At 39.5% G+C, this 24123-nt stretch overlaps 1 protein-coding gene across 9 annotated transcripts in view; it reads right to left on the bottom strand.

Annotated features, from left to right (window-relative positions):
• Positions 1-24123, bottom strand: part of CHRDL1 (chordin like 1) — a 112689-nt gene that overhangs the window by 74080 nt on the left and 14486 nt on the right. For all 9 annotated transcript variants that reach the window (XM_078065196.1, XM_078065191.1, XM_078065195.1 and 6 more), the window contains exons 3-4: positions 8434-8546; positions 5704-5797 (exon numbers count right to left, since the gene is read on the bottom strand). In XM_078065196.1, the coding sequence (XP_077921322.1) occupies positions 5704-5797; positions 8434-8546 (207 nt within the window). The remainder of the gene's footprint in view (positions 1-5703; positions 5798-8433; positions 8547-24123) is intronic.

Raw genomic sequence — 24123 nt, 5'->3', positions numbered from 1 at the left:
GATGGGATATATATATATATATCATGGACTATTACTCGGCCATAAAAAAAATGAAATCTTTCCATTTGCAACAATGTGGATGGAGCTAGAGAATATTATGCTAAGCAAAATAAGTTAGTCAGAGAAAGACAAATACCATATGATTTCACTCATATGTGGAATTTAAGAAACAAAACAAACATGGCAGGGAAGGGAAGAGAGGAAGACCAAGAAACAGACTCTTAACTCTAGGGAACAAACTGGTGGTCACCAGAGGGGAGGTGGGTGGGGGAATGGGTGAAACAGGTGGTGAGGATGAAGGAGAGCACTTGTGATGGCCATTGGGTGTTGTATGGAAGTGTTGAACCACTAAATTCTACACCTGAAACTAATATTACACCGTGTGTTAACTAACTGAAATTTTAATAAAAACTTACAAAAAGTTTCTTTAAAATGAAGAAATGCATATATCGTATTAGAGCAGAAATGTGTGTATATGCCAGCTAGCTCACAACCCAATTACTGTCAAGAGACAAATGGCATTGAACTTCTAGCTTCTCCTTACAGGAACACACAGACTAGGGTGCCTCACTGGAGAGGTCATTTCTTTAACCTCCCTTGAATTTAAAAGACTGTGGTGAGGGGTGCCTCTCGGCAAAACCACACAATCACTATCCCTTAAGACCATTTCATAGAACTAAATTTGTTCACACCTAGCCAAAAGGAAATGCTGTAGATTAAGTTGCTGGTAAGAGATCAAATCAGATATTTTGGCAATTTTATAATAGCTCTTTAATGATCCAAGAATGCCGGAATACCCCCCAAGGGAACACAAATTTGTGAATTCTGAGTAGCAAATTCATTAAGAATGGCCGTTAAAAAAATCTTAGGTAGGGGCACCTAGTTGGCTCGGTCGGCTGAGCATCCGACTCTTGATTTCAGCTCAGGTCTTGATCTCAAGGTCATGAGTTTGAGCCCCATGTTGGGTTCCATGCTGGGTGTGGAGCCTACTTAAAAAAAAATCTTAGGTAACATCATGATTTAGGCTCCTGGTCACTATGAGTCTTCTCCTCCCCTCTTTACCACTCCACTTCCCCAAAAGAGAAGATATGGAATTTCATTCCTATAAATCTCCCATTATCACAACTATAGAGAGTCCTGCTCATAGACTGGGATGGATTTAGTGACCCTTCTGACTTCTGTGCAGTCTTGACTTTGCCATTAAGAATGTTCTAACCTCCACGTAGCACCAGCCTCTTTGGGCCCTGTAGAGCACCCTGTCGTATGGGACCGAGACGTGACCTCTGCCATGGACACTTGAGAAAGTACTGATGAATAAATCTTCATTTTTTCTTAATGGGAATCAGTATGGATTTCTCTCTGGTAATTCTGGAAAAGCAGTCTGCAAACTTTGATTGCCACGGTTCAGCAGGAGCTGCAGGAGACCACCTCCAATACGAGTGGAAACTTTGGAAGTTTCCGGGGTGGGGAGTTTAGAGAGCAAGAAACGGGGGAAACACAGAACTAAATGGGGGGTCACGGCTCCTCTGTCTCCGCCAATGGCATGTCCCACAGGATCCTCTCACTGAATCAATCTCTATCCATGTGAATGCTCCCTGAAGTCAACACTGCTACAGGAAAGTATCTAGAGCCCACACCTTGGGTATATGGCTTCCTTGTTTGTTTTTTCTTTTTGATACAGAACCCGCTCATCGTCTTGGCTATAAATCTCCTATTTTTAAATGAGGACATTTTCATCATGGTGCCTTCCATTGGGTTAAGACAGAAAATCAGAGCCCCTTCCTTTGACCAAACATTCCGGTGGCCCTGAAGGCATGAGTTTCCTCATGCCTAATAACCACTGGGGTGGAAGGAATACAGAGGCGTCATCCCAGCCATTGCCTGGTCTCAGAGCAGAACTGTGACAACTCTATCTCAGATGGGAGGGTATGTTTTTACTCACAGAAATATGCCGTACGGAGACTAAAATTCTCTTTAGTCCTTGATACTAGGACTGAACAGCCACTGTGTCCCAAAGTTCATCCTTTTACCAAACTCCATTCTTCTCTGCTACGGTTGAAGGTTTAAACCTGTTTACTCTTGTTTTCTCTTCAACAGAAAGAATAGCTGGTCTGCATTCCAGTTCAATATGGCAGGGGGAGCACATGTGAGAACTCCTTGCTCTTTTCCCACCAACGAGTGAGGGATGAAATGGAAAACTCAGTTATATAAAAAAGATATAAATAAACACATGGGTGAGTGAGTAAATAAATAAATATGACTTTAAAACTGCCAAAATCAGGCTCAGAAGCAAAAGGAGACTCCTTGGGGAATAAAACACAGAAGGAAAAGTATAGTGATAAATGGGGGCCAAAAGCCATATATGGTCCACTGGCGCCTGGGACTGGATGCAGACAGCTGGGCAAGAACTATGGCCTCTGAGTGGCTTCTCATGTAAAGGTGGCGACTAGGGCCACACTCCTCACACGTAAACAGGGGCTGACATAGCTCTGCCCACCTGAGGTGGTTCCTGCCCTCAAATGGACTGCTTGCCCAAGGTAGGCAGCTGCAGCTGAGGTCCCAGTCCAAGATCATTATCAGAGACTAGCACCGTACAAGAAAACAGAGGTAGAAATCGACCATCCAGACATGAGGGAGCCCAAGCTGAGACACTAGTATATGACCCGGTTAAGAGCGAAGTGACCTACATGGCCTGGAACAACATTTTCCCCAGGAAGGAAGGGCATATGCAAGAGAAACCCCCCTACACACAGACAATGAGCTTTTAAACAAAGATTTTAGAAAACAAGGGAAAACTCAGAACCAAGAAAAGCTGTCAAGAAACCAGTAAAAGTGAGAATTCACACCTGAAAAGTATATAGACATTGAAACAGTCTAAAATGGACTCTAAATAAATACTTCAATACCTTAAAGAAATAAAGAAAATAATAAGATCCCAAGAAACACAAGCTTATAAAACAGCGATATGTAGATACTTTAAAATATAATCCAAAAACTTGGGAGGAAATACAGTTACTGAAAATAAAAGAACAAACAGAACCAAACAGATGACCTAAATAGGAGGCATGAGAAAGAATTCATGAATTGGAGGACAGAACTGAAGTAATATATCATTACAGGGAGTGTACCAAGATGGAAAAAATAGAGGAGGCATTAAGAGACACGGAGGATAGGGGCACCTGTGTGGTGCAGTCACTTAAGCATCTGATGCTTGGTTTCAGCTCAGGTCATGATCTCAGGGTCATGAGATCAAGCCCCGTATCAAGCTCCACACTCAGCACGGAGTCTGCTTAAGTTTCTCTTCTCCCTCTGGCCCTCCCTGCCATGCTCCCCCTCCCTCTCTCTTTCTAAAATAAACCGATCTTAAAAAAAAACCAGGGAGACAGAAGATAAATTAAGTGATCTGCAAAAACATATGCCAAAGGCAACTTTGAGAATGAAGAAAAAAGAAGGGTAAGATGTAATTTTCAGAAAAACAATGAGTAAAACTGAAGAAAAATTTGAGTCCTTTGGCTGAAAAAAATCATGTACTGAGCAGGCTAAATGAAAATAAATCACACATCGATACACTTCATCGTGTGCACCAAAGAAAAAGAGGAAATCTTAAAAGCTAGAAGAAGGAGAAAACAAGTTACCCACAAAAGAACTGTAATCAAACAGTAGATTTCTTATCCACAAACGGAGGAAGTCCACAGACTATTTGTTAGTTTCTTCTAAGTGCTAAGGGAAAACAAGCATGCACCTATAATTTTATGCCCAGCCAAATTATCACTCAAGGATGAGGACAGAATAAAGACATTTTTGCATATAAGGATTAGGGAACTTTGGTACCACTGCTCACAGAAAGAACTGGTAAAGGTCATAGTTAACAAGAAGGAAAATGAACTCACAAGGAAGTGACCTGCAAGGACAAGAAGGAAAAGAAAATTAATGGCTTATTTCTATACTCCATAAAATGGGCTTTTTAAGTCTTAAAGACAATTTTCTCTTTTCTGCTATTTATGATCTCAATTCCTTTATCACTTTCTTTTTCACTCAAAGGAACTGCTGGCTTATACTTTCCCTTTTTCTCAATACTTGTTTCCTATTCTGTAGCTGGGGTAGGTGATAGTCATATTGCACTCTACGCTTTTCTACGCTGTGCTTCATGTCTGGGTCATGCCTCAACTTCCTTCCCAGGGACGAACAATGTCTACATAGTTTAGATAAATTCCTATGGCATTAAACCACTTTTGGAGACTTCCGGGGGAAAAGATGTGGAAAAAATCTCCAGATTGGCCTTTTTAACCAGAAATTTTTCTCCCATCTACCAAATCCTTCCTTTGTAATCCAGTTTAAGTAGAAGAAGCAAAGAAATGCATATAAAAATAGTAAGCCTCATTTGGGGATTTATTCCAAAAGCCAACTTTGAGGTCGATCTTACGCCAAGTCAGTCTCTCACACCTTGAAGCATATATTATCATCACCAATATTCAAAATGATAAACGTGTGACATGACATGATCTTCTGCCATCTGGGAAAGACTCCCCGGTGTTCATCAGAGTGTCTTTACTGATGCAGGAAAGTATAGTTCACAAAGGTAGTGATCAAGATGGTTTGGGGGCTTCTTCTCCATTAAACACCTCCATTCCTGTAACTGAAATGTTAACTGAATTTTCACTGAACCGTATTCTTAGCCCCATTCCTACCATTGCTGCCTGGACACTTTTGGTTTCTCTCTTCTAAGTTCTGAAGTTTCCTTACTACTTAAAAAAAGCACCACCTATGCCCTAGAATAGTGGTTCTTCATGTTTTTAGGGTCATGTACACCCCCTTTACAAATACCAATAAAGCTATGGATCCTCTCTAAAGGAATTTACATGTATACATAGTTACACCAAAAACAAAACAATTTTAAAGGGTTCACTGACCCCATAAAGCCCACCCATGGACTCCGACTCCAGAACCTCCATCCTAGAGGGAAACAGGATCAGCTTACAAGACTACGAGGCTTCTACTGCCTAGATCCTGAAGCAGTCACTTAGCTTTTCCTAGGACTGCTGTCCAGCCCACAGGCATTCTCTTCATCATTCCACGCTTGTATGCCCCTGGTGTGGGAGCCAGGCCCCAGTCAGACGTGAACAAAATGTCACTGAGTGAGCCCCTGCCTCAGACAAACACCCTAGCCACAAACCCTCAAAGTAGACGTCCTAACAGCCTTGTGAAAAAGTCTCTGCCCGCCTTCCCCTTAGATTTGCTCTTAACAATGTGTACATAATAACTGTGCAGTCTGGAGGAGGTGACAATTCAGTGGGCAGGCAGCTTTATACTGTCATAAACCTCACTGGTTCAGCTCCTTTGATTTATGCAATCCCAGCACTAATTGCTTAAGACACGTGCCTGGTGCCCATGGCAGGAAGAGGCTGTTTATGGCACAAACTCTCTGGGCCACAATTCCCTTCCCCCAACTGACATCCACCTTCACATGATTAAAAGCCCAATGAAAATCTGTTACTGGGTACCCAATAACTTATTAGAGCCTAGAATGTGCCCCGCTTGGGCTATAAACAGTATTTAGGGGCCAGCGTGGGCTGCCTAAAAGTGTCCTATTGTTATTTCTGTCTGGAAGTTTCCCTTCTGGGGAATTAGGCAGATGGAGTGGGTTGGGGGGAAGTGGGAGGAAGGAGAGCCGCAGCTGGGAAAGAAAGAGGCGATCTGGTTTACCTGGGCAGCGCGGGCAGCACAGATGAGGGATATGCACAGGGGACAGGCAATGGAGGCTTGGACATCTGACTCGGCTGCAGAGCACATTCCCATTCTGGAAGAGAAGAGGCAACCATGAAAAAAAAAATTGAGGTCTCTCAAAGGTCACCTGCGCTCATGCCCCTTTGGCAAACAGTCATGCAGGGATTCACCCAGACAGTGAACGACACATTCCCAAGTAGCTGAATGGAATCAGCATTTTCTTCCCTTTTCTCATCACTGGCACCTCTGCTGGGTTGGTTGATTGCTTACTGGCATATTTTTCTAAAGCTCGGGTCACTCTTGCTCTGGTTTTCAAAGCCTCCCGCCAACTGTGGAAGGCTCCTCCTGGCCTGCCTTTGTGGTGTTTCCACCATTTCCGGCTCCAGCTCACATCGACAGGAGCCTGGTCTAATTACAGGATCACCTGCCCAATGCCACAGGAGGGAAGGGATAATGAGCGATGGGTCCCCTGAGCAGCTAGCCACCCCTGGGCAAGGAGACATTGCTGGCACATGGGTCCTGGATTCCATGTAACTCTGCCTTGGACCAGCAGGCTGGGGGAACTTCTCTCCTCACTTCCTGTTTCAGTCATAAGCTTTCTGAAAACAAGCTAAGCTTTGGAATTGAGCTGATTACCTAGCATGCCTGGGCGGGGGTGACTGGGTCCCTGCCCGACTTACAGTTACAGGACCCCCTAGCTCTGACAGCTCTCAACCATTGTTAGATCAAAGGAAGCCTTTGGAAATCAATTTTGCATTAGCATTTCCATCCATAATTCCTTCCAAGCAAGGGTGACTTGTATCTATCACGCTCTTGTGGGGGAAGAGGGTGACAAAGAGGACAGGGAAAGAGAAGATGCCTAGCACTAGGAGCTGTCGGCACTGGGGTCATATTAACATTTTCACTGCCCTGCAGGCGGCAAAGCTCAGCCTCCAAGGGTTAGCTGTCCATTTCCAATGTGTTGCGTCAAGAATCTGACACATTCATGTCATACCAGGAGGTTTGGAAGCTAATCAGTACCCAGATGCTCTACTTAATACCTGCCCTAGCCATTTAAAGAGGCAGGCTTCTTTTACCCAAATCTGAATCACCCTACCATAAACCTCTTTCTTTTCTCATGGACTTTCTAGAATACGTTTTTGGAGTGTTGCATTTGGAAACACCACAGAGCCTCCTTATGGGTCACGCTCCTCAGAGCCAGGTGGTATCATCTTGAAGTGAAATCACCAAAGCACATCAGAAACCACTCCTTCTGGCTGAGGCCTACACCAATGCCTCCTTAATGCCTTCAACTGAATTCTGTTCTAGAGTTAACAGATGAATAAAAATAATAACCATAATGACAGCGATGATGAGGACGCTGACAGCAGTTAACATCTCTTGAATGTTGGCTGTGACCGAGCACAGTTTTAGGTGACTGAAACCTATTAGTGAATTTAATCCTTCCCACAATCCTATGAAATACACAGTATCATTATCCCATTTTAAAGAAAAAGAAGCGGAAGGGATCTCAGAGAGTTCAGGTAACTTGTCCAATGTAACACAGCTTACAGGCGGCAGAGCCAGGGTCGGAAACACGGTCTGTCTTGACTCCAGAGCCCAGGAGCCTCTTAACATGACTTCCTACTGCCTCAAGGTTAGGTTTCCACATGCTTAGAATTCTAAAAGCCCAATTTCTACTTAAATGGCAAAAGAATCTGGCTGGCAAGTGACTGCTTCTATACTACCCTGGCACTAAGGAGGAATTACAAGTTCTTCCACGAGGTCTCAAGCGAGAGGCTGGTCTTGAAAATTCTTTCCATATGCTCGGAGTTCTCCATTCTCAAGTCCTGGTACGAGGCCTCCTTACCCAAATGGTTCTCCACCAGGGGTCGTTGTGCTCCCCAAGCAACCTGGACCACGTCTCGGGTCATTTTTCGGTTGTCACAACTGGAATTGGTGCTATTGGTGTCTAGTGGGTCGAGGCCAGGGATGCTGGTAAACATCCTACAATGTTCCGGACAGCCCCCACAACAAGGAATGATCTGTCCCCGAATGCCAATGGAGCAGAGGTTGAAAAGCCCAGGCCTAGTATAAGACGGTAGAGGCTTATTCAGAAAGATGGAACACAGCTGTGGTCCTGGGTCAAGGCCACGGAAAGAAGATGAGAGTACCTGCTTTGCCTATTGCAAAGATGGCATTTAAGGTGTCTAAACACCCCTCTGGATGTCTGGTCAGGAGTCAAGGCCAAGCCCAGAGAACTGTAATGATTACCAGGTACAGGCCAAGGTTCTGCAGCCTCAATCCTAATTACCGCTACTGGCCCAGACATCAAATATGCTCTCCCGATCAACCGCTGTATGATCTGTCCTAATCTCTTCTCTAAAGGCCAGCCTTGAAAATGATCTTCAAAAACAATTTTGTCCATAATCCAGGCATTACTTTGAGCTCTGTTCCCCTACTCCCACTATCAAACTATTCTACCTTCTCCTACCATGGCCCACATCATTTGGCTAGGAGACCATAAATATCTGTCCATAGCAAATACTTAGAGATCCCACAAAAAAGTCAAGCCAAACGGCAACAAGAGGAAAGAGTCAGGAGACATTTATTTCTCCTGACAAGCTGCTTCCTATCTTCTCTTAGGCTTTCACCACCCCTGCTTCCCAGCCATCTGGGCACTGGAAGCACCTCTGCACGCCGAGGAGCAAACTGGGTGTCACGTTGTACCTCTGAGCAGATGCAGTTGACACAGTAAACCAACCCATAAGGTTCCAGGTAAGGATGCCATCTCTCGCCCACTCTGTACTTCTTGTCTTGAAACACACAGTATGTCTCTGAATCTGTGAGGAAGGAGATGGAGAATATGCCTGTTAGACGCCACAGACAAAGTCATCAAATCTAAAGGCAATCACACTTTCCATCTGTTTTCGTGTTACATCAAGAGCAGAGGCATAGGGAATGTTTCCAGAACCTACTACGGGCTCAGTGTTTCACATGCTACGCTTATTCGGTCCTACAATGACCCAGTACGGTAGACACCACTGTGAGTCTTGTTTCACAGATGAGGGAAATCAAGTCATATAACCAGTAAGTAACTGACAGGAGAGTCAAACCCAGCTTTGCCCGAGTGAAGCCAAGGTCTTGGTGACTGCTCTGTTAACAATGGTAAGATAAGGGAGCACGTCGTGTGTCCTGCTGGAAAAGGCTGTGCTCCCTTGCTGTGGAAATGCAAGCTAAGGTCTGAAATGCTGATCTATCTTTCTCCGAGCTGCCCAGGGGTGGTGTAGGAGTAATGAACTAAACACATTGTGTTAAGTTCCTATAAATGGTTTTTGCCCATGCGTGCTAATATCATTCAATCATGAAACAAATATTTGGGCACTTACTATTTGTCAGGCACTCTGCTGACTGCTGGGAATAAAATGGTGAGCAAAAATACCCACAGTCCTTGCTCTCCTCAACTTACAGACTTGTTCTTCTGTAAACGACTCCCAATTTACTCAAAAGCAATGCCTCCCTCCCCTTTGATGAACAGAAATTTTGATAACCACAGCTTATCTTGTGCCACAGTTCCTTGAGCACATACTATGTTACTTGCATTCCTTTACACATCTTATGTCTCCATCAAAGTAAAAGTCCCTCAAAATCAGGCAACATTTATTCGGAACTCTCTGTTTATCACATGGTCTAGCACACCGTGGCCAATAAATGTAATCAATTAGCAAACGACTGATAAATGAATCTCCAAACCATGTGATTCGCCTTCGAATCCCATCCTCATCTATCCACTGCTTCCCAATCACACAAGGTCAAAGCAAACTAGACTCTTCTTGTAGCAAACACATTAGTTTCCCCCACTCTCCAGTATACATTTCCCTGATGATCAAAATTTTAAAATAAAGAAAAGGCAGATAAGCAAGAAACTGGGAGAAGATATATATTTTTAAAGATTTTATTTATTTATTTGAGAGACAGAATGAAAGAGAGAGAACGAGAGGGGGGAGGGTCAGAGGGAGAAGCAGACTTCCCACTGAGCAGGGAGCCCAACATGGGACTCGGTCCCAGGACTCTGGGATCATGACCTCAGCTGAAGGCAGACACTTAACTGACTGAGCCACCCATGTGCCCCAAGGGAGAAGATATTTCCAACCAATGAAGTATCAGAATCGGGAACCTTTTCTCATCATTTAAATTAATAAGTAAAATACCAACCAATCCCAACAGAAAAATTATCTATTTATCCAGGACATGAATAACAATTTGAGGGAAGAAGAAATGGGAAACAGGCAACAAACATGAAAAGATGTTCAACCTCACTAGTAATCAGAGATTCAGATTAAAACTACACTGAGATCATTGTCTCAAGTCACTCACTGCTTCAAAGACCCTCGGTGATTTTTTCCAGCGACCTGCAAGATAAATTCCAATTTACTTTTCAAATCTTGATTTCCAACTTCTTCAGAACGATGAACTGGGAGTCAGAAAATCTGGGTTTGAATTCTAACCAATTCTAGCTGTGTGGCATTGAGCTAATCATTGAAACTGTCAATCTAAAAAAAATTTTAAAATAGGGGTGCATGGGTGGCTCAGTCGGTTAAGCACTGGACTCCTGATTTCAGCTCAGTTCATGATCTCAGGGTTGTGGGATCAAGCCCCACATCGGGCTCTGCCCTCAGAGTGGAGTCTGCTTAAGATTCTCTCTCTTCCTCTCCCTCTGTCCCTCCCCCCTCAAAACAATGATAAAAAATTAAAACATAAAAAATAAAAATAAAAAATAAACTGTCAATCTCAGTTTTCAACACCTGTGAAATGTAGATTATCTGTTTCTCAAGCAGAGTTTGGAGGATTAATTGAAATTCTTTGTAAATTGTAAAGTACTGCAAAATGTAGAGCATTATTTTATGTTAATTATTTTCTTTTTAGAAAAGTAATTCATACTTAATGTAGAAAACTGGAAAACATTCACAAAGTTCCAAAAAGAACAAAATAAAAACATAAACGTATAAATATGAAAAACATTATACACAGTTCCAGCAGGAGACAACCACTTGTAATATACTGGTAACTTACAAATAGCCTGTGGGTTGAAGAAAAAAATCAAAAGGGAAATTAAAAAATAGTTTGTACTAAATGAAAATAAAAACACAGCATATCAAAATCAGTGGGATTTGGCTAAAGAAGTACTTAAAGGGAAATTTATATCACTAAAATACCTACATTAAAAAGGGAGAAAAGTCTCAAAACAAGACACTAGAAAAAGTAGAGAAAATAAACCAAAAGCAAACAGAAGAAAGGAATAATAAAGAAGTCGGTGAAATCGAAGACAGAAAATCAACAGAAAAAATCAGTGAGACCAAATCTGTTTTTTAAATAAAATCAATAAAATTGATAAACTTCTTACAAAACTAGCAAAGATAAAAAGAGAGAAGATGAGAATTCCCAATATTAGGGACAACAGAGAGCATTCTAAAAAAGGATTTAAAAAAGGAATATTATGAATAACTTTATGCCACCTAAGTTAGCAACCTAGATGAAACAGATTAATTCCTTGAATGACACAAATTACCAAAGCTCAATCTATAAGAGATAGATAACCTGAATATTCCTATATCTTGTTTTTTTTTGATTTATTTGTTTGAGAGAGAGAGAGCAAGGGGAGGGGTAGAGGGAGAGAAAGAATCTCAAGCAGACTCCCCACTGAGTGCATAGCCCAATGCGAGGCTTGATCTCAGGATCCTGAGATCACGACCTGAGCTGAAATCAAGAGTCAGAGGCTTAACTGACTAAGCCATCCAGGCGCCCCTCTTATATCTTTTAAAGAACTTGAATTTGTAGTTAAAAATTTTGTCACAAAGAAAACTCCAGGGCCAGATGGCTTCACTGGTGAATTCTATCAAACATTCTACCAAACATTTCAGAAAAAATGAAGAAGAGGGATTACTTCCCAACTAAATCATTGATGTAGGCATGACCCTGACATGAAAACAAGATTAAAGGTATTACAAGAATAAAAATAAAACTATAGACCAATATCCCTCCTGAACATAGATACAAACATTCTCAATAAAATTCCAGTAAATTAAACCCAACAATGTATAAAAAGGATGACACTTTATGAGCAAGTGGGATTTATCCTGAAAATTAAAGGCTAATTCAACATTCACATTTCAGTCAACATAATTCTCCATATCAATAAACTGGACAAGAAGAATCATGTAATCATCACAATAGATGCCAAAAAAAACATTTGACAAAATTCTATATCCATTTGTGACAGAAACTCTCAGCAAAGTAGAAAAAGACCTTCCTCAACTTAATTAAGGGCATCTTCAAAAAAACCTACAGTTAACATTATACTTAATGGAAAAAGACAATGCTTTCTCCCTAAGATGGGGAGTTATGGAAGGATGTCTGCTCCACCACTTTGAAGATCCTAGCCAGTGGAATCAGGTAAGAAAAAGAAGGAAAAGGCGTACATATTAGAGAATAAAACACAAAACTGTTATATTTATAGATGGTATGACTGTCTACCAAGAAAAATCCCAAAGAATCGATTTAGAGTTAGTAAAAACAGTAAGAGAATTTAAGCAAGATTACAGAATACAAGGTCAATATAAAAAAGCTGATCACATTTATATATTCTACAAAGAACAATTAGAGATTGGAATTTGAGGGGGGGTGGGAGGGATGGGGTGGTTGGGTGATAGACATTGGGGAGGGTATGTGCTATGGTGAGCACTGTGAATTGTGTAGGACTGTTGAATCACAGACCTGTACTTCTGAAACAAATAATACATTATGTGTTAAAAAAAAAAAAAAAAAGGAAGAAGATAGCAGGAAGGGAAAAATGAAGGGGGGGGAATCGGAGGGGGAGACGAACCATGAGAGACTATGGACTCTGAGAAACAAACTGAGGGTTCCAGAGGGGAGAGGGGTGAGGGGGTGGGTTAGCCCGGTGATGGGTATTAAAGAGGGCACATTCTACATGGAGCACTGGATGTTATATGCAAACAATGAATCATGGAACACTACATCAAATACTAATGATGTAATGTATGGTGCTTAACATAACATTAAAAAAAAAGAATATTTATCTGAAAAAAAATTGGAATTTGAAAAAGTACCTTTTGCAGTAGCTCCCCCTAAACATAGAAACACTGAGGTATCTAACAAAATGTGTGCCAGATCTCTAATCAGAAACCTACAGAACTATGATAAAAGAAACCAGAGGAGTCCTAAAAAATGGAGAGATATGCCTTGTTTGTGGACTGGAAGTCACAATATTGTGAAGGTGTCAGTTCCCCCCAAAGTGACTTATAGATTCAATGAAACCCAAAACCAAATATTAGCGGGATATTTTATAGAAATTGGTACTCTCATTCAAAAGTTTATATGAAAAGGTAAAGGAGTAGAATAGCCAAAACAGTCTGACAAAGAAAGATTTGGGAGGACATATACAAAGTGATTTCATGACTTAAGGTAAAATTATAGTTTTCATGGCAATGTGTTTTTGGCAAAAGGTTAGACAAATATATCAATAGAACAGAATGACGAGTCAAAAAATAGACCCATACATAAACGTAGTCAATTGATTTTCAACAAAGGTGCAAAGACTATTCAAAGGAGAAACAGTACTCTTTTCAATAAATGCCGCTGGAACATTTGAATAGTCATATACAAAACATGAGCTAAAATGAATCTGTAACTCAGACCACATACAAAAATTAATTCAAGATGGATCATAGACTTCCATGTAAACTTTAATATTTTAAAACTTCTAGAAGAAAACATTGAAGGCTATCTTGGTGATATTGGGTTAGGCAAAGACTTCTGAGATATGACACCAAAACCACAATCCATAAAAGAAATATAAAATAGGACCTCGTCAAAATTAAGGACTTCTGCCTTTGAAAGAGTGGTAAGGGGTACCTGGGTGGCTCAACTGGTTAAAGTGTCTGCCTTCGGCTCAGGTCATGATCTCAGGGTCCTAGGATCGAGCGCCTCGTTAGGCTCCCTGCTCAGAAGGGAACCTGCTTGTCTCTTTCCCTCTGTCCCTCCCCCTGCTTTCGCTCTCTTTATTTCTCAAATAAATAAATAAAATATTTTTTAAAAAGAGTATAGAGAATAAAAAGTAAAGCCATGGGATGAGAGAAATTATTTGCAAATCATATTTCTGATAAAAGATTTTATCCAGAATACGTAAAGAAATCTCAAAACTTAAGGATAAGGAAAGAAATGATCCAATTTTTAAAAGGGAAATACAATTTGAATAGACACTTTACCAAAGAAGATATACAGGTATCAAACATATAATTAATCAGCAGGGAAATGCAAATTGAAACCATGATGAGATATCACTACCCACCTATCAGAATGGCTAAACTCAAAAAACCTAACCATACTAAGTGCTGGTGAGGATGTGAAGCAACAGGAACTTTCCTCATATTTGCTGGTGGAAATGCAAAATAGTACAGCCATGCTGGAAACAAGTCGGCAGTTTCTTATAAAGTTACACAGAACACTTACTATACAACCCAACAATCTCACTCCTAGGTATTTTCCTGAGAGAAATGAGAACATATATGCAGTTCATGAGAACCTTGGCACTTTCAGTCAGCTGATGCAGGTTTAAAAAAGTGGTTGGTGAAATATTATTAATCAAATGTCATTAACCTGTATGTAAATTGCTCCCAAACCCTGCTAAAATCTACATCAATAAAATGATCATCATAACTGAAAAAAAAAAAACCATATTCACACAAAAACCTCTACCTACATGTTTAGAATGGCTCTTTTCATGGTCTACAAAACCTAAAAACACCTCGAACGTCCTTCAGCTGATGAATTTATAAACACCCACACAATGGAATATTAGCAATAAAAAGAAATGAAAGTCAGAGGCACACAAACATAGATGAATCTCAAAGGCATTACACTAAATGAATAAAGCCAGACTCAAAGTCCACATATGGTATGATTCTACTTCTTTTCATTCTGGAAAAGGCAAAACTATAGGGACAGAAAACAGATCCATAGTTACCAAGGGCTGGGGTGCAGGAAGAAGTTTAACTACAAAGGGGCACAGAGGAAATCTGTTGGGAGATGGAGTCATTTTTGTGTCTTGATTATGGTGGTGCCTATGTGGCAGAATGCTTCTGTCAAAACTCACAAAACTGTACCCTACAAAAAGGGTGAATTTTGTTGCATGTAAACTATACCTTAATAAAACATTAAAAAAAACAGAGAGAGGAAAGAAAAATCACATATAATTCCCCTACCAGAAGATAATCACTTTTAACATTCTAGTAAAGTCACTCCCATTTTTTTTCCTTTTTTTAAATTAATAGACTCCGTTTCTTACAGCAGTTTGACGTTTACAAAAAAATCGAGCAGACAGTACAGAGTTCTCATATACCCTCTCTTGACCCCACCCCCAATTCCCTTGTTATTAACATCTTATGGTAAGTGTGGTACATTTGTTACAATTAATGAACCACTAGTGAGATATTAACATTAACTAAAGCACATGAGCATGCACTTTGTTGTGACAAATGTATAATGATATATATCCACCTTCACGGTATCATACAGAATCGTTTCAGTGCCCTAAATATCCCGTTTCCTGTTTCTTCATCTCCTCCCTTTTCTGTCCCCCTAACTGCCGAAAACCACTGATTTTTTTTTAACTGTCTTTATAGTTTTGTCTTTTCAAGATGTCATATCGTTGGAATCATAGGGTGTGACATCTTTTTAAACTTGCTTCTTTCACTTAGAACTATGCATTTAAGGTTCCTCCGCATCTTTTCATTGCTTGACAGTTCATTTATTTTGTCACTGAGTAATATTCTGTTGTATGGATGTACAGCTTATTTATCAATTTACCTATTGAAGGACATCTTGGTGGCTTCCGATTATTGGAAATGGTGAATAAAACTGCTATAAATGCTTGCGTGTAGGTTTCGTGTGGACATGTTTTCAACTCACTTAGATAATAATGCCTATGGATGACATAGTATGGCAATGTTTAGCTTTGTAGGAAACTTCCAAACTGTCTTCCAACATGACTATACAATTTTACATTCCCACCAGCAACGGATGACAGTTCCTCTTGCCCCACATCCTCACCAGGATTTGGTGTCTTCTGTATTTCCAGTCTCAGCCATTCTAATAGGTGTGTTGATTTAATTTATAATTCTCTAATGACATAGGATTGTGGAGCATCTCTTCATGTACTTATTTGCCACCCTGATATCTTCTTTGGTGAGGTGTCTGTTTAGCTCTTGGCCTACTTATTAATTAGGTTGGTCATTTCCTTTTCTTTCTTGTGTGAGATTTAAGAGCTCTTTGTATATTTTGGATACAAGTCCTCTATCAGGTACGCATTTTGCAAATATTTTCCCTCAGTCTGTGGCTTGTCTTTTCATTCGCTCAACAGTGTCTTTTGCAGAGCAGGTTTTTACTTTTAATGAAGTCCAATTTATCAATTTTTTCTTTCATGGAGCGTGCTTTTGGTGTTGTATCTAAAAGCTCACGACCAAACCCAAGGTCACCTAGATTTTCTCCTGTGTTATCTTTTAGAAGTTTTATACTTATGTATTTTATATTCAGACCTTTGATCCATTTCGAATTATTTTTGTGAAAGGTTTAAGGTCGGTGTCTACATTCTTTTTTTTTTTTGCATGTGGATGTCTAGTTGTTCTGGCACCATTTGTTGAAAAGATTATCCTTTTTCCAATGAAATGTCACTGCTCCTTTTGTCGAGATCAGTTTGCTATGTTTGTGTGGGTCTATTTCTGGGCTCTCTATTGTGTTCCATTGATCTATTTGTCTCTTCTTTCAACAACACCACACTGTCATGATTACTGTAGCTTTATAGCAAGTCTCGAAGATGGGTAGTGTCAGTCCTCCAACTTTATTGTTCTTCAATGTTGTGTTGGAAATTCTGGGTCTTTTACCTTTTCATGGAAACTTTAGAATCACTTTGTTTATTTCCACAAAGTAAATTGCTGGGATTTTGATTGGTATTATATTGAATCTATAGATCAAGTTGGGGAGAACTGGTATCTTGATAATATTGGGTCTTCCTATCCATGAGCATGGAATATCCTTTCCATTTATTTGATTCCTTTCCTGAGCATTTTGTAGTTTTCCTTACAGAGATCTTGTACACATTTTGCTAGATTTATACCTAAGTATTTTCATTTTTTTTTTTTTTGGTGCTAATGTAAACGGTATTGTGTTTTTAATTACAAATTCCAGTTGTTCATTGCTGGTACATAGGAAAGCAATTGACTTTTATATATTAACCTTGTATCCTTCAACCTTGCTATAATTGCTTATTAATTTGGGGACGGTTTTTTAATTGATTCTTTAGGACTTTTTACACAGATAATCATGTCATCTGTAAACAAAGGTAGTTTTATTTCTTCCTTCCAAACATTTACACCCTTTGTTTCCATTTCCCATCTTACTGCATTAGCTATGACTTCAAGTACAATGTTGAATTGGAGTGGTCAAAGGAGACATCATCGCCTTGTTCCTGATCTTAGGGGGAAAGCACCTAGTTTCTCTCCATTGAGTGTGGTGTTAGCTATAGATTTTTTTTGTAGATGTTCTTCATGAAGTTGAAGAAATTCCCCTCTATTCCTAGTTTGCTGGAGAGTGTTGGATTTTGTCAAATGCTTCTTATGCATCTATTGCTATAATCATGTGGTTTTTCTTCTTTAGCCTGTTGATGTGATGGATTACATTAACTGATTTTTGAATGCTGGAACAGCCTTGCATGTCTGGAATAAATTCCGTAATTTGTGGCTTTGTCATTACATTGTTGGATTCAATTTGCTAATATTTTGCTGAGGATTATTGCATTAGAGATATTGATCTGTAGTTTTCCTTTCTTGTAACATCTCTTCCTGGTTTTGGTATCAGGGTAATGTTGGCCTCATGGAATGAGTTAGGTAGTATTCTTTCTGCTTTTATCTTCTAAAACAGACTGAAGAGTGTCAGTATCATTTCTTCCTTAAATGTTTGGTCAATTTCACCAGTTCATCATCTGGGCCTGGTACTTTCTGTTTTGGAAGGTTATGAATTGTTGATTCAATTTCTTTAATAGATACAAGCTATTCAGACTGTCTATTTCTTCTTGTGTGAGTTTTGTTGAATTTTATCTTCCAAGGTATTGGTCCATCATTTCTAAGTCATCAAATTTGTGGACACAGAATTGTTCATTATATTCCTTTATTATCCTTTTGATATCAATGGGTCAGTAGTGATGATGGCTTTTCTTTCATTTCTGATATTAGTAATTCGTGTCTTCTCCCTTTTTTCTTAATTAACCTGGCTAGAGGTTTATTCTATGGATCTCTTCAAGGAACCAGTTTTGGTGTTATTGATTTTTCTCTATTGTTTCCCTGGTTTCACTTGCATTGATTTCTGCTTTAGTTTTTTAAAATTTATTTTCTTTTGCTTACTTTGGATTTGATTTGCTCCTATTTTTCTAGTTTCCTTTTTTAAGATGTTTTGTTTATTTATTTGACAGGGAGAGAGCACAAGCTGGGGGAGCAGTGAGGGAGAGGGAGAAGCAGGCTTTCTGCTGAGCAGGGAGCCCGATGCAGGGCTCCATCCCAGGACCCTGGCATCATGACCTGAGCCAAAGGCAGACGCCTAACCTACTGAGCCACCCAGGCACCCCTAGTTTTCTAGTTTCTTAAGGTGAAACTCAGATTGTTGACAGTAGATCTTTCTTCTTCTAATATCTTAATTCTATGCTATAAATTTCCCCTAAGCACTGCTTTTGCTGCATCCTGTGAATTTTGATAAGTTCTATCTTTATTTTCATATAATTCAAAATATTTTAAAATTTCTCTTGAGATTTCTTTGACTCATATGCTATTTTTAAAAGATTTTATTTATTTAATTATTTATTTATTTGCAAGAGAGAGAGAGAGAGAGAGAGTATGCACACAGAGATGAGCAGAGGGGGAGGGACAGGGAGAGAGAATCTGAAGCAGACTGCACTGAGCGCAGAGCCTGACACGGGGCTCAATCCCATGACCAGGAAATTGTGACCTGAACGGAACCCAAGAGTCAGAAGCTCAACTGACTGAGCCACCCAGGCACCCCAACCCATGTGCTATTTTAAACTGTATTATTTAATCTCTAAATATTTGGGGATTTTACAGCTATCTTTCTGTTATTGAGTTCTAGTTTCATTCCAGTGTGGTCTGAGAGGATACGCTGTATAGTGTCTATTATTTTTAATTTCGTAAGGTGTGTTTTATGACCTATGAATGTGGTCTATCTTGGTGGATGATTCACGTGAGCTTGAGAAGAATGTGTATTCTGCTGTTGTTAGATGAAATATTCTATAGAAGTCAATGAGATCTGGTTGATTGACGGTGTTGTTCAGTTTAATTATATCCTTACTGATTTTCTGTCTTCTGGATCTGTTAATTATTATAGAGAGGTGTAAAAGTCTCCAACTATAATAGCGGATTTGTCTGTTTCTCCTTGCAGCTCTAATAGTTTTTGCCTCACATACTTTGATGCCCTGTTAGGTGCATACACATAATTTTCCTCGCTCTGAAAGTCTTCTTTGTCTGAAATTAATATAGCTACTCCCAGTTACTTTTGATTAGTGTCAGCATCCTATATCTTTCTCCATCCCTTTACTTTTAATCTATATGGACCTTTATATTTAAAGTGGGTTTCTTGTAGACAACATATAGTTGGGTCTTTTTTTTTTTTTTTTTTTTACCTACTACACTAGTCTCTTTTAATTGGTGTATATAGACCATTCACATTTTTTTATTTTTTATTTTTTTAAGATTTTTATTTATTGCTTTGAGAAAGAGAGAGAGAGAGAGAGGGAGTGTATGAGCAGGGGGAGGGGCAAAGGGAGAGGGAGAAGCAGACTCCTGCTGAGCAGGGGGCCCAACATGGGGCTCGATCCCAGGACCCCAAGATCATGAACTGACTGAGCCACGCAGGCACCCCCACATTTCTTTTAAAGATTTATTTATTTACTTGAGAGGGGGGAGGGACCGAGGGAGAGGGAGAGAAAGAATCACAAGACTCCCCATTGAGTGTGGAGCCCAACATGGTGCTTGATCTCACAACCCTGAGAACAAGAGTTGGACACTCAACCAACTGAGCCACTCAGGCACCCCTCTGTTACAGTGTTTCTGACTTCTCACATTTCCGTTTGATTCTTTCTTAAGAGTTTCCATCTCCCTGTTTACATTCCCCACATAATTTGCATATTATCCACTTTCCCTATTAGAGTCCTAAACATACTACTCATTGTTATTACAAATTCATAGTCTGATAATTCCAAAATATTTTCTATAAACTGAATCTGGTTCTGATGCTTGATTTGTGTCTTCAGACTGTGTTTTTTTGCCTTTCAGCCCGCCTTTTACTTTTTTGTTGAAAACTGGACATGATGCATTGGATAAAAGTCCATTGGATAAAAGAAACTAAGGTAAATGAGCCTTTAGCACAAGGTTTTATGTTACCTTACCTAGGAATTAGGCTACTTGTACTCATTGTTGTAGCTATGATGTCAGAGCTAAAATTTGCTCTAATGTCCTTGTTTATTTCCTTCCTGTTTTTTTGGGCTTCCCTAGATACTCTTTCTTAAATAGTATCTGAGGTGTGCAGTTTTTTCAGCTGTAATCTCCTGTTATTACACAAGGGCCCTATCGATGTGGTGGTAAATTGTGGCAGGGGTTGGAGGGAGAAGCATTCTATAATCATACGATTAGTTCTCAGTCTTTTAGTGAGTCTTCGCCTCTGAGCTGTGACCTTCAAACGTGCTAATTATGTTTGCCCTCCTCCACCAGTGTAGACAGGAAGGCTAGTGGAGTTGGGTATTTCCTTTCTCCTCAGTTGGTTAGACTCCAATAAAATGCAAATCAGGTAAGTTCTGGTAAAATCATTTCCCTTGAGGGCAGGCCTTAATTAAGGAGAACAAAGAGCTTTGGGCTTATTTCAGAATGGTTACTTTTTCCCCTCCTGTGCCGGGAGCAGGAAGGAATTTTTTCCCCAGTCTTCATCCTGAGAACCTCATGAGGCTCCTGGAGGTAAAACTCGCAAAACAAAAAAAGTTTTTCTCTCAAGCCAATACATACTCCTTCTCCAGCAATATCCTTGCTCCTACCAGGACCCAGAAGTGGTGATTGTATTCACCAGGCTTTCCAGATTTCAGAGTAAAGAACATAGGGCAGGGGAGCCTGGGTGGCTCAGTCATTAAGCATCTGCCTTCGGCTCAGGTCATGATCCTGTGGTCCTGGGATCGAGCCCCGCATCGGGCTTCCTGCTCTGCAGGAAGCCTGCTTCTCCCTCTCCCACTCCCCCTGCGTGTGTTCCCTCTCTCGCTGTGTCTCTCTCTGTCAAATAAATAAATAAAATCTTTAAAAAAAAAAAAAAAGAACATAGGGCAGTTTGCCTTGTGACCTCAATTTTCTAATTGATTTAAGAGTTGTTCCTTCAGCTTTTTCTGTGTGACAATGGGAGTGACAACTTCTAAGCTCTTTACATGTCAGACCAGAAACCAGAAGCTCTTTCCAGTTTTTTTCTACACATTTTCTATGCATTGTATAAAGGTTTTATCACAAAGTTAACAGCATATAGTACATATATTTTTTAAACTACATTCTAAAATTAACATATCATGAATATTTTTGTGCCATTAAATATGCCCTTATACTTCATGCTTAGTGGTGTGATTCTACACCAACACAGTGGAACCATAAGTTATTAACCAATCCCCTATTTGGGGGCTATCAGGTTTTTTTCATTTCCTTTTTTTAAAACAAATTTTTTAAAATAAATATCCTAGTGTATAAAGTTTTATATGCAACACTGGCTCTTTTCTTTATATAAGTTCTTAGAAGTAGATTGATTAGTCAAAGGTTTTGAATGCATTCCAATTCCTTAACTGTACTGTCAGACAGCCTTCCTGCAAAGCTCTACTAATTTACCTTTCCATCTGCAGTAGGTGAGAATGCCCAACACTGGATAATTTAATTGTGTAAAACTTTGCCAATTTGGACACTTGGGACGCTTCCATAATTTGGCTATTGTAAATAATTCTGAAATAAACATATGGGTGCATGTATCCTTTTGATTTAGTGTTTTTGTATTCTTTGGGTAAATACCCAGTAGTGTGATTACTGGACCGTAGGGTAGTTCTATTTTTATCTTTTTGAGGAACCTCCGTATTGTTTTCCACAGTGGCTGCACCAGTTTGCATTCCCACCAACAACATGTGAGGGTTCCTTTCTCTCCACATCCTTGCCAACACTCGTTTCTTATGTTCTTGTTTTTCGCCATTCTGACAGGTATGAGGTCCCACTGTAGTTTTGGTTTGCATTCCTCTGTTGATGAATAATGTTGAGCATCGTTTCAGGTGTCTGTTGGCCATGTGGATGTCTTCTCTGGAGAAATGTCTGTTCATGTCTTCTGCCCACTTTTTAATTAGATTGTTTTTTGGGTGTTGAGTTATACCAGTTCTTTATATATACTAAGCCTTCATCAGATATGTCACTTGCAAATGTCTTCCCCCATTCAGTAGGTTTTCTTCAGTTTTGCTGATTGTTTCCTTCACTGTACAGATTTTTATCTGGTGTAGGTCCAAGAGTTTGTGATACACACACACACACACACACACACACACACACACAATGGGATATTATTCAGCCATAACAAAGAATGAAATTTTGCCATTTGCAACAACATGGATAGAGCTACAGAGTATAATGCTAAGCAAAACAAGTCAGTCAGAGAAAGACAAATACAATGTGATTTCACTCATATGTGAAATTTAAGAAACAAAACAAATGAGCAAAGGGAAAAAAAAAGAGAGAGAGTCAAACCAAGAAACAGATTCTTACTATAGAGAAGAAACTGATGGTCACCAGAAGGGAGGTGTGTGGGGGGATGGGTGAAATGGGTGAAGGGGATTAAAGAGTACACTTATGATGAGCACCGAGTAATGTATAGAATTGGTGAATCACTTATTACACTCTTGAAACTAATATAATACTATACGTTAACTATACTGGAATTATAATTTAAAATTTAATAAAAAATAAGATAAAATTGCCGATTTGGTAGTAGAAAACAGAACTAGTATTTTTCTTTATCAGGAAGGTTGAATATATATTCAATTTTAATAAGTATTTATATTTCCCCTCTTGTTATATTACTATTTTTGTTAACATTGTTATATATATATATTTTTAAAGATTTTATTTATTTATTTGACAGAGAGAGACACAGCGAGAGAGGGAACACAAGCAAGGGGAGTGGGAGAGGGAGAAGCAGGCCTCCCGCGGAGCAGGGAGCCCAACGCGGGGCTCAATCCCAGGACCCTGGGACATGACCCGAGCTGAAGGCAGACACCTAACGACTGAGCCACCCAGGCGCCCCTGTTAACATTGTTATATTAATCTACATTTCTGAGCTCAGAGTAGGTGTTCAAAATCATGTGTTAACTGAAAGAACTCAGAAAATCAACATTACTTTTTAGGCAGAACTTGTGTGCTTTTCAGCCAAGTCTTAGAAATAAAATTTTCTTGGTATAGACACAAATTAAGACTCCTGATCCACAATATTCTAGAATGGAGTAGGAAATATTTTAAATATTCTAACAATCCCAGCATCTTTGATGAGAAATGTACTGAATTTCCCAAAACAAACATCTAAATGAGGCACCTTTTGCTACTTTCCACATGTGAGTGAGAGGCGAGTGACCATTTCTCTACAGTAAATTTATAATCTCACTCTCAAATACCTAGGTGATTTGCATTTCACATATATGACTTATCTAGACACTTCAGAAAGTATCTGGGTATACACTTAGAAGCAAATCCGCAAAGGGGGCTATTCAAGTGACATTATTAGACTAGCATAAATAATTTAAATAATTCTACTCATATAAGTCTGCAGCCACTAAGACATAAATGTGGCTAAGCTAGAAGTTTGTTGATTTAAATCCACATTGCAAAGTAAGATGGAACTCTGTGTATTATGCATTTGATCCTGAATTACTGTACTTGCTTGAATTAGCTCCCTCGGAGATTGACATTAAATCTACCTACTCAAAATATGAAATTGGATGAGCGTTCACCATCAGCTACGCCATCCGCATGGTCGGATGATGTACCCCTTACTAGATGAAAAAAAAATGTGATAAATCCAAGATTAAGACCCCTGAAAGACTAAGGAGCCACTAAAATAAGACAAGCTATCAAAGTGTGGGTTTCAAGTGGCTTTACATATTTTTTAAAACTCGCATCCAAATTATTAAAAGGTTTTAACTTGCAAGAAAGTCTGTTTCCAAAGAAACAGTATATACTTATGCCACAAGGAGAGTATCCTTTATATATTGCTATTAAGCAAGTTGCCATCTCA

Source organism: Halichoerus grypus, chromosome X (assembly GCF_964656455.1).
Source record: "Halichoerus grypus chromosome X, mHalGry1.hap1.1, whole genome shotgun sequence".
NCBI lineage: Eukaryota > Metazoa > Chordata > Mammalia > Carnivora > Phocidae > Halichoerus > Halichoerus grypus.
Note: the sequence above shows the minus strand (reverse complement) of the source record. Positions and strands in the feature narration are given on the sequence as shown.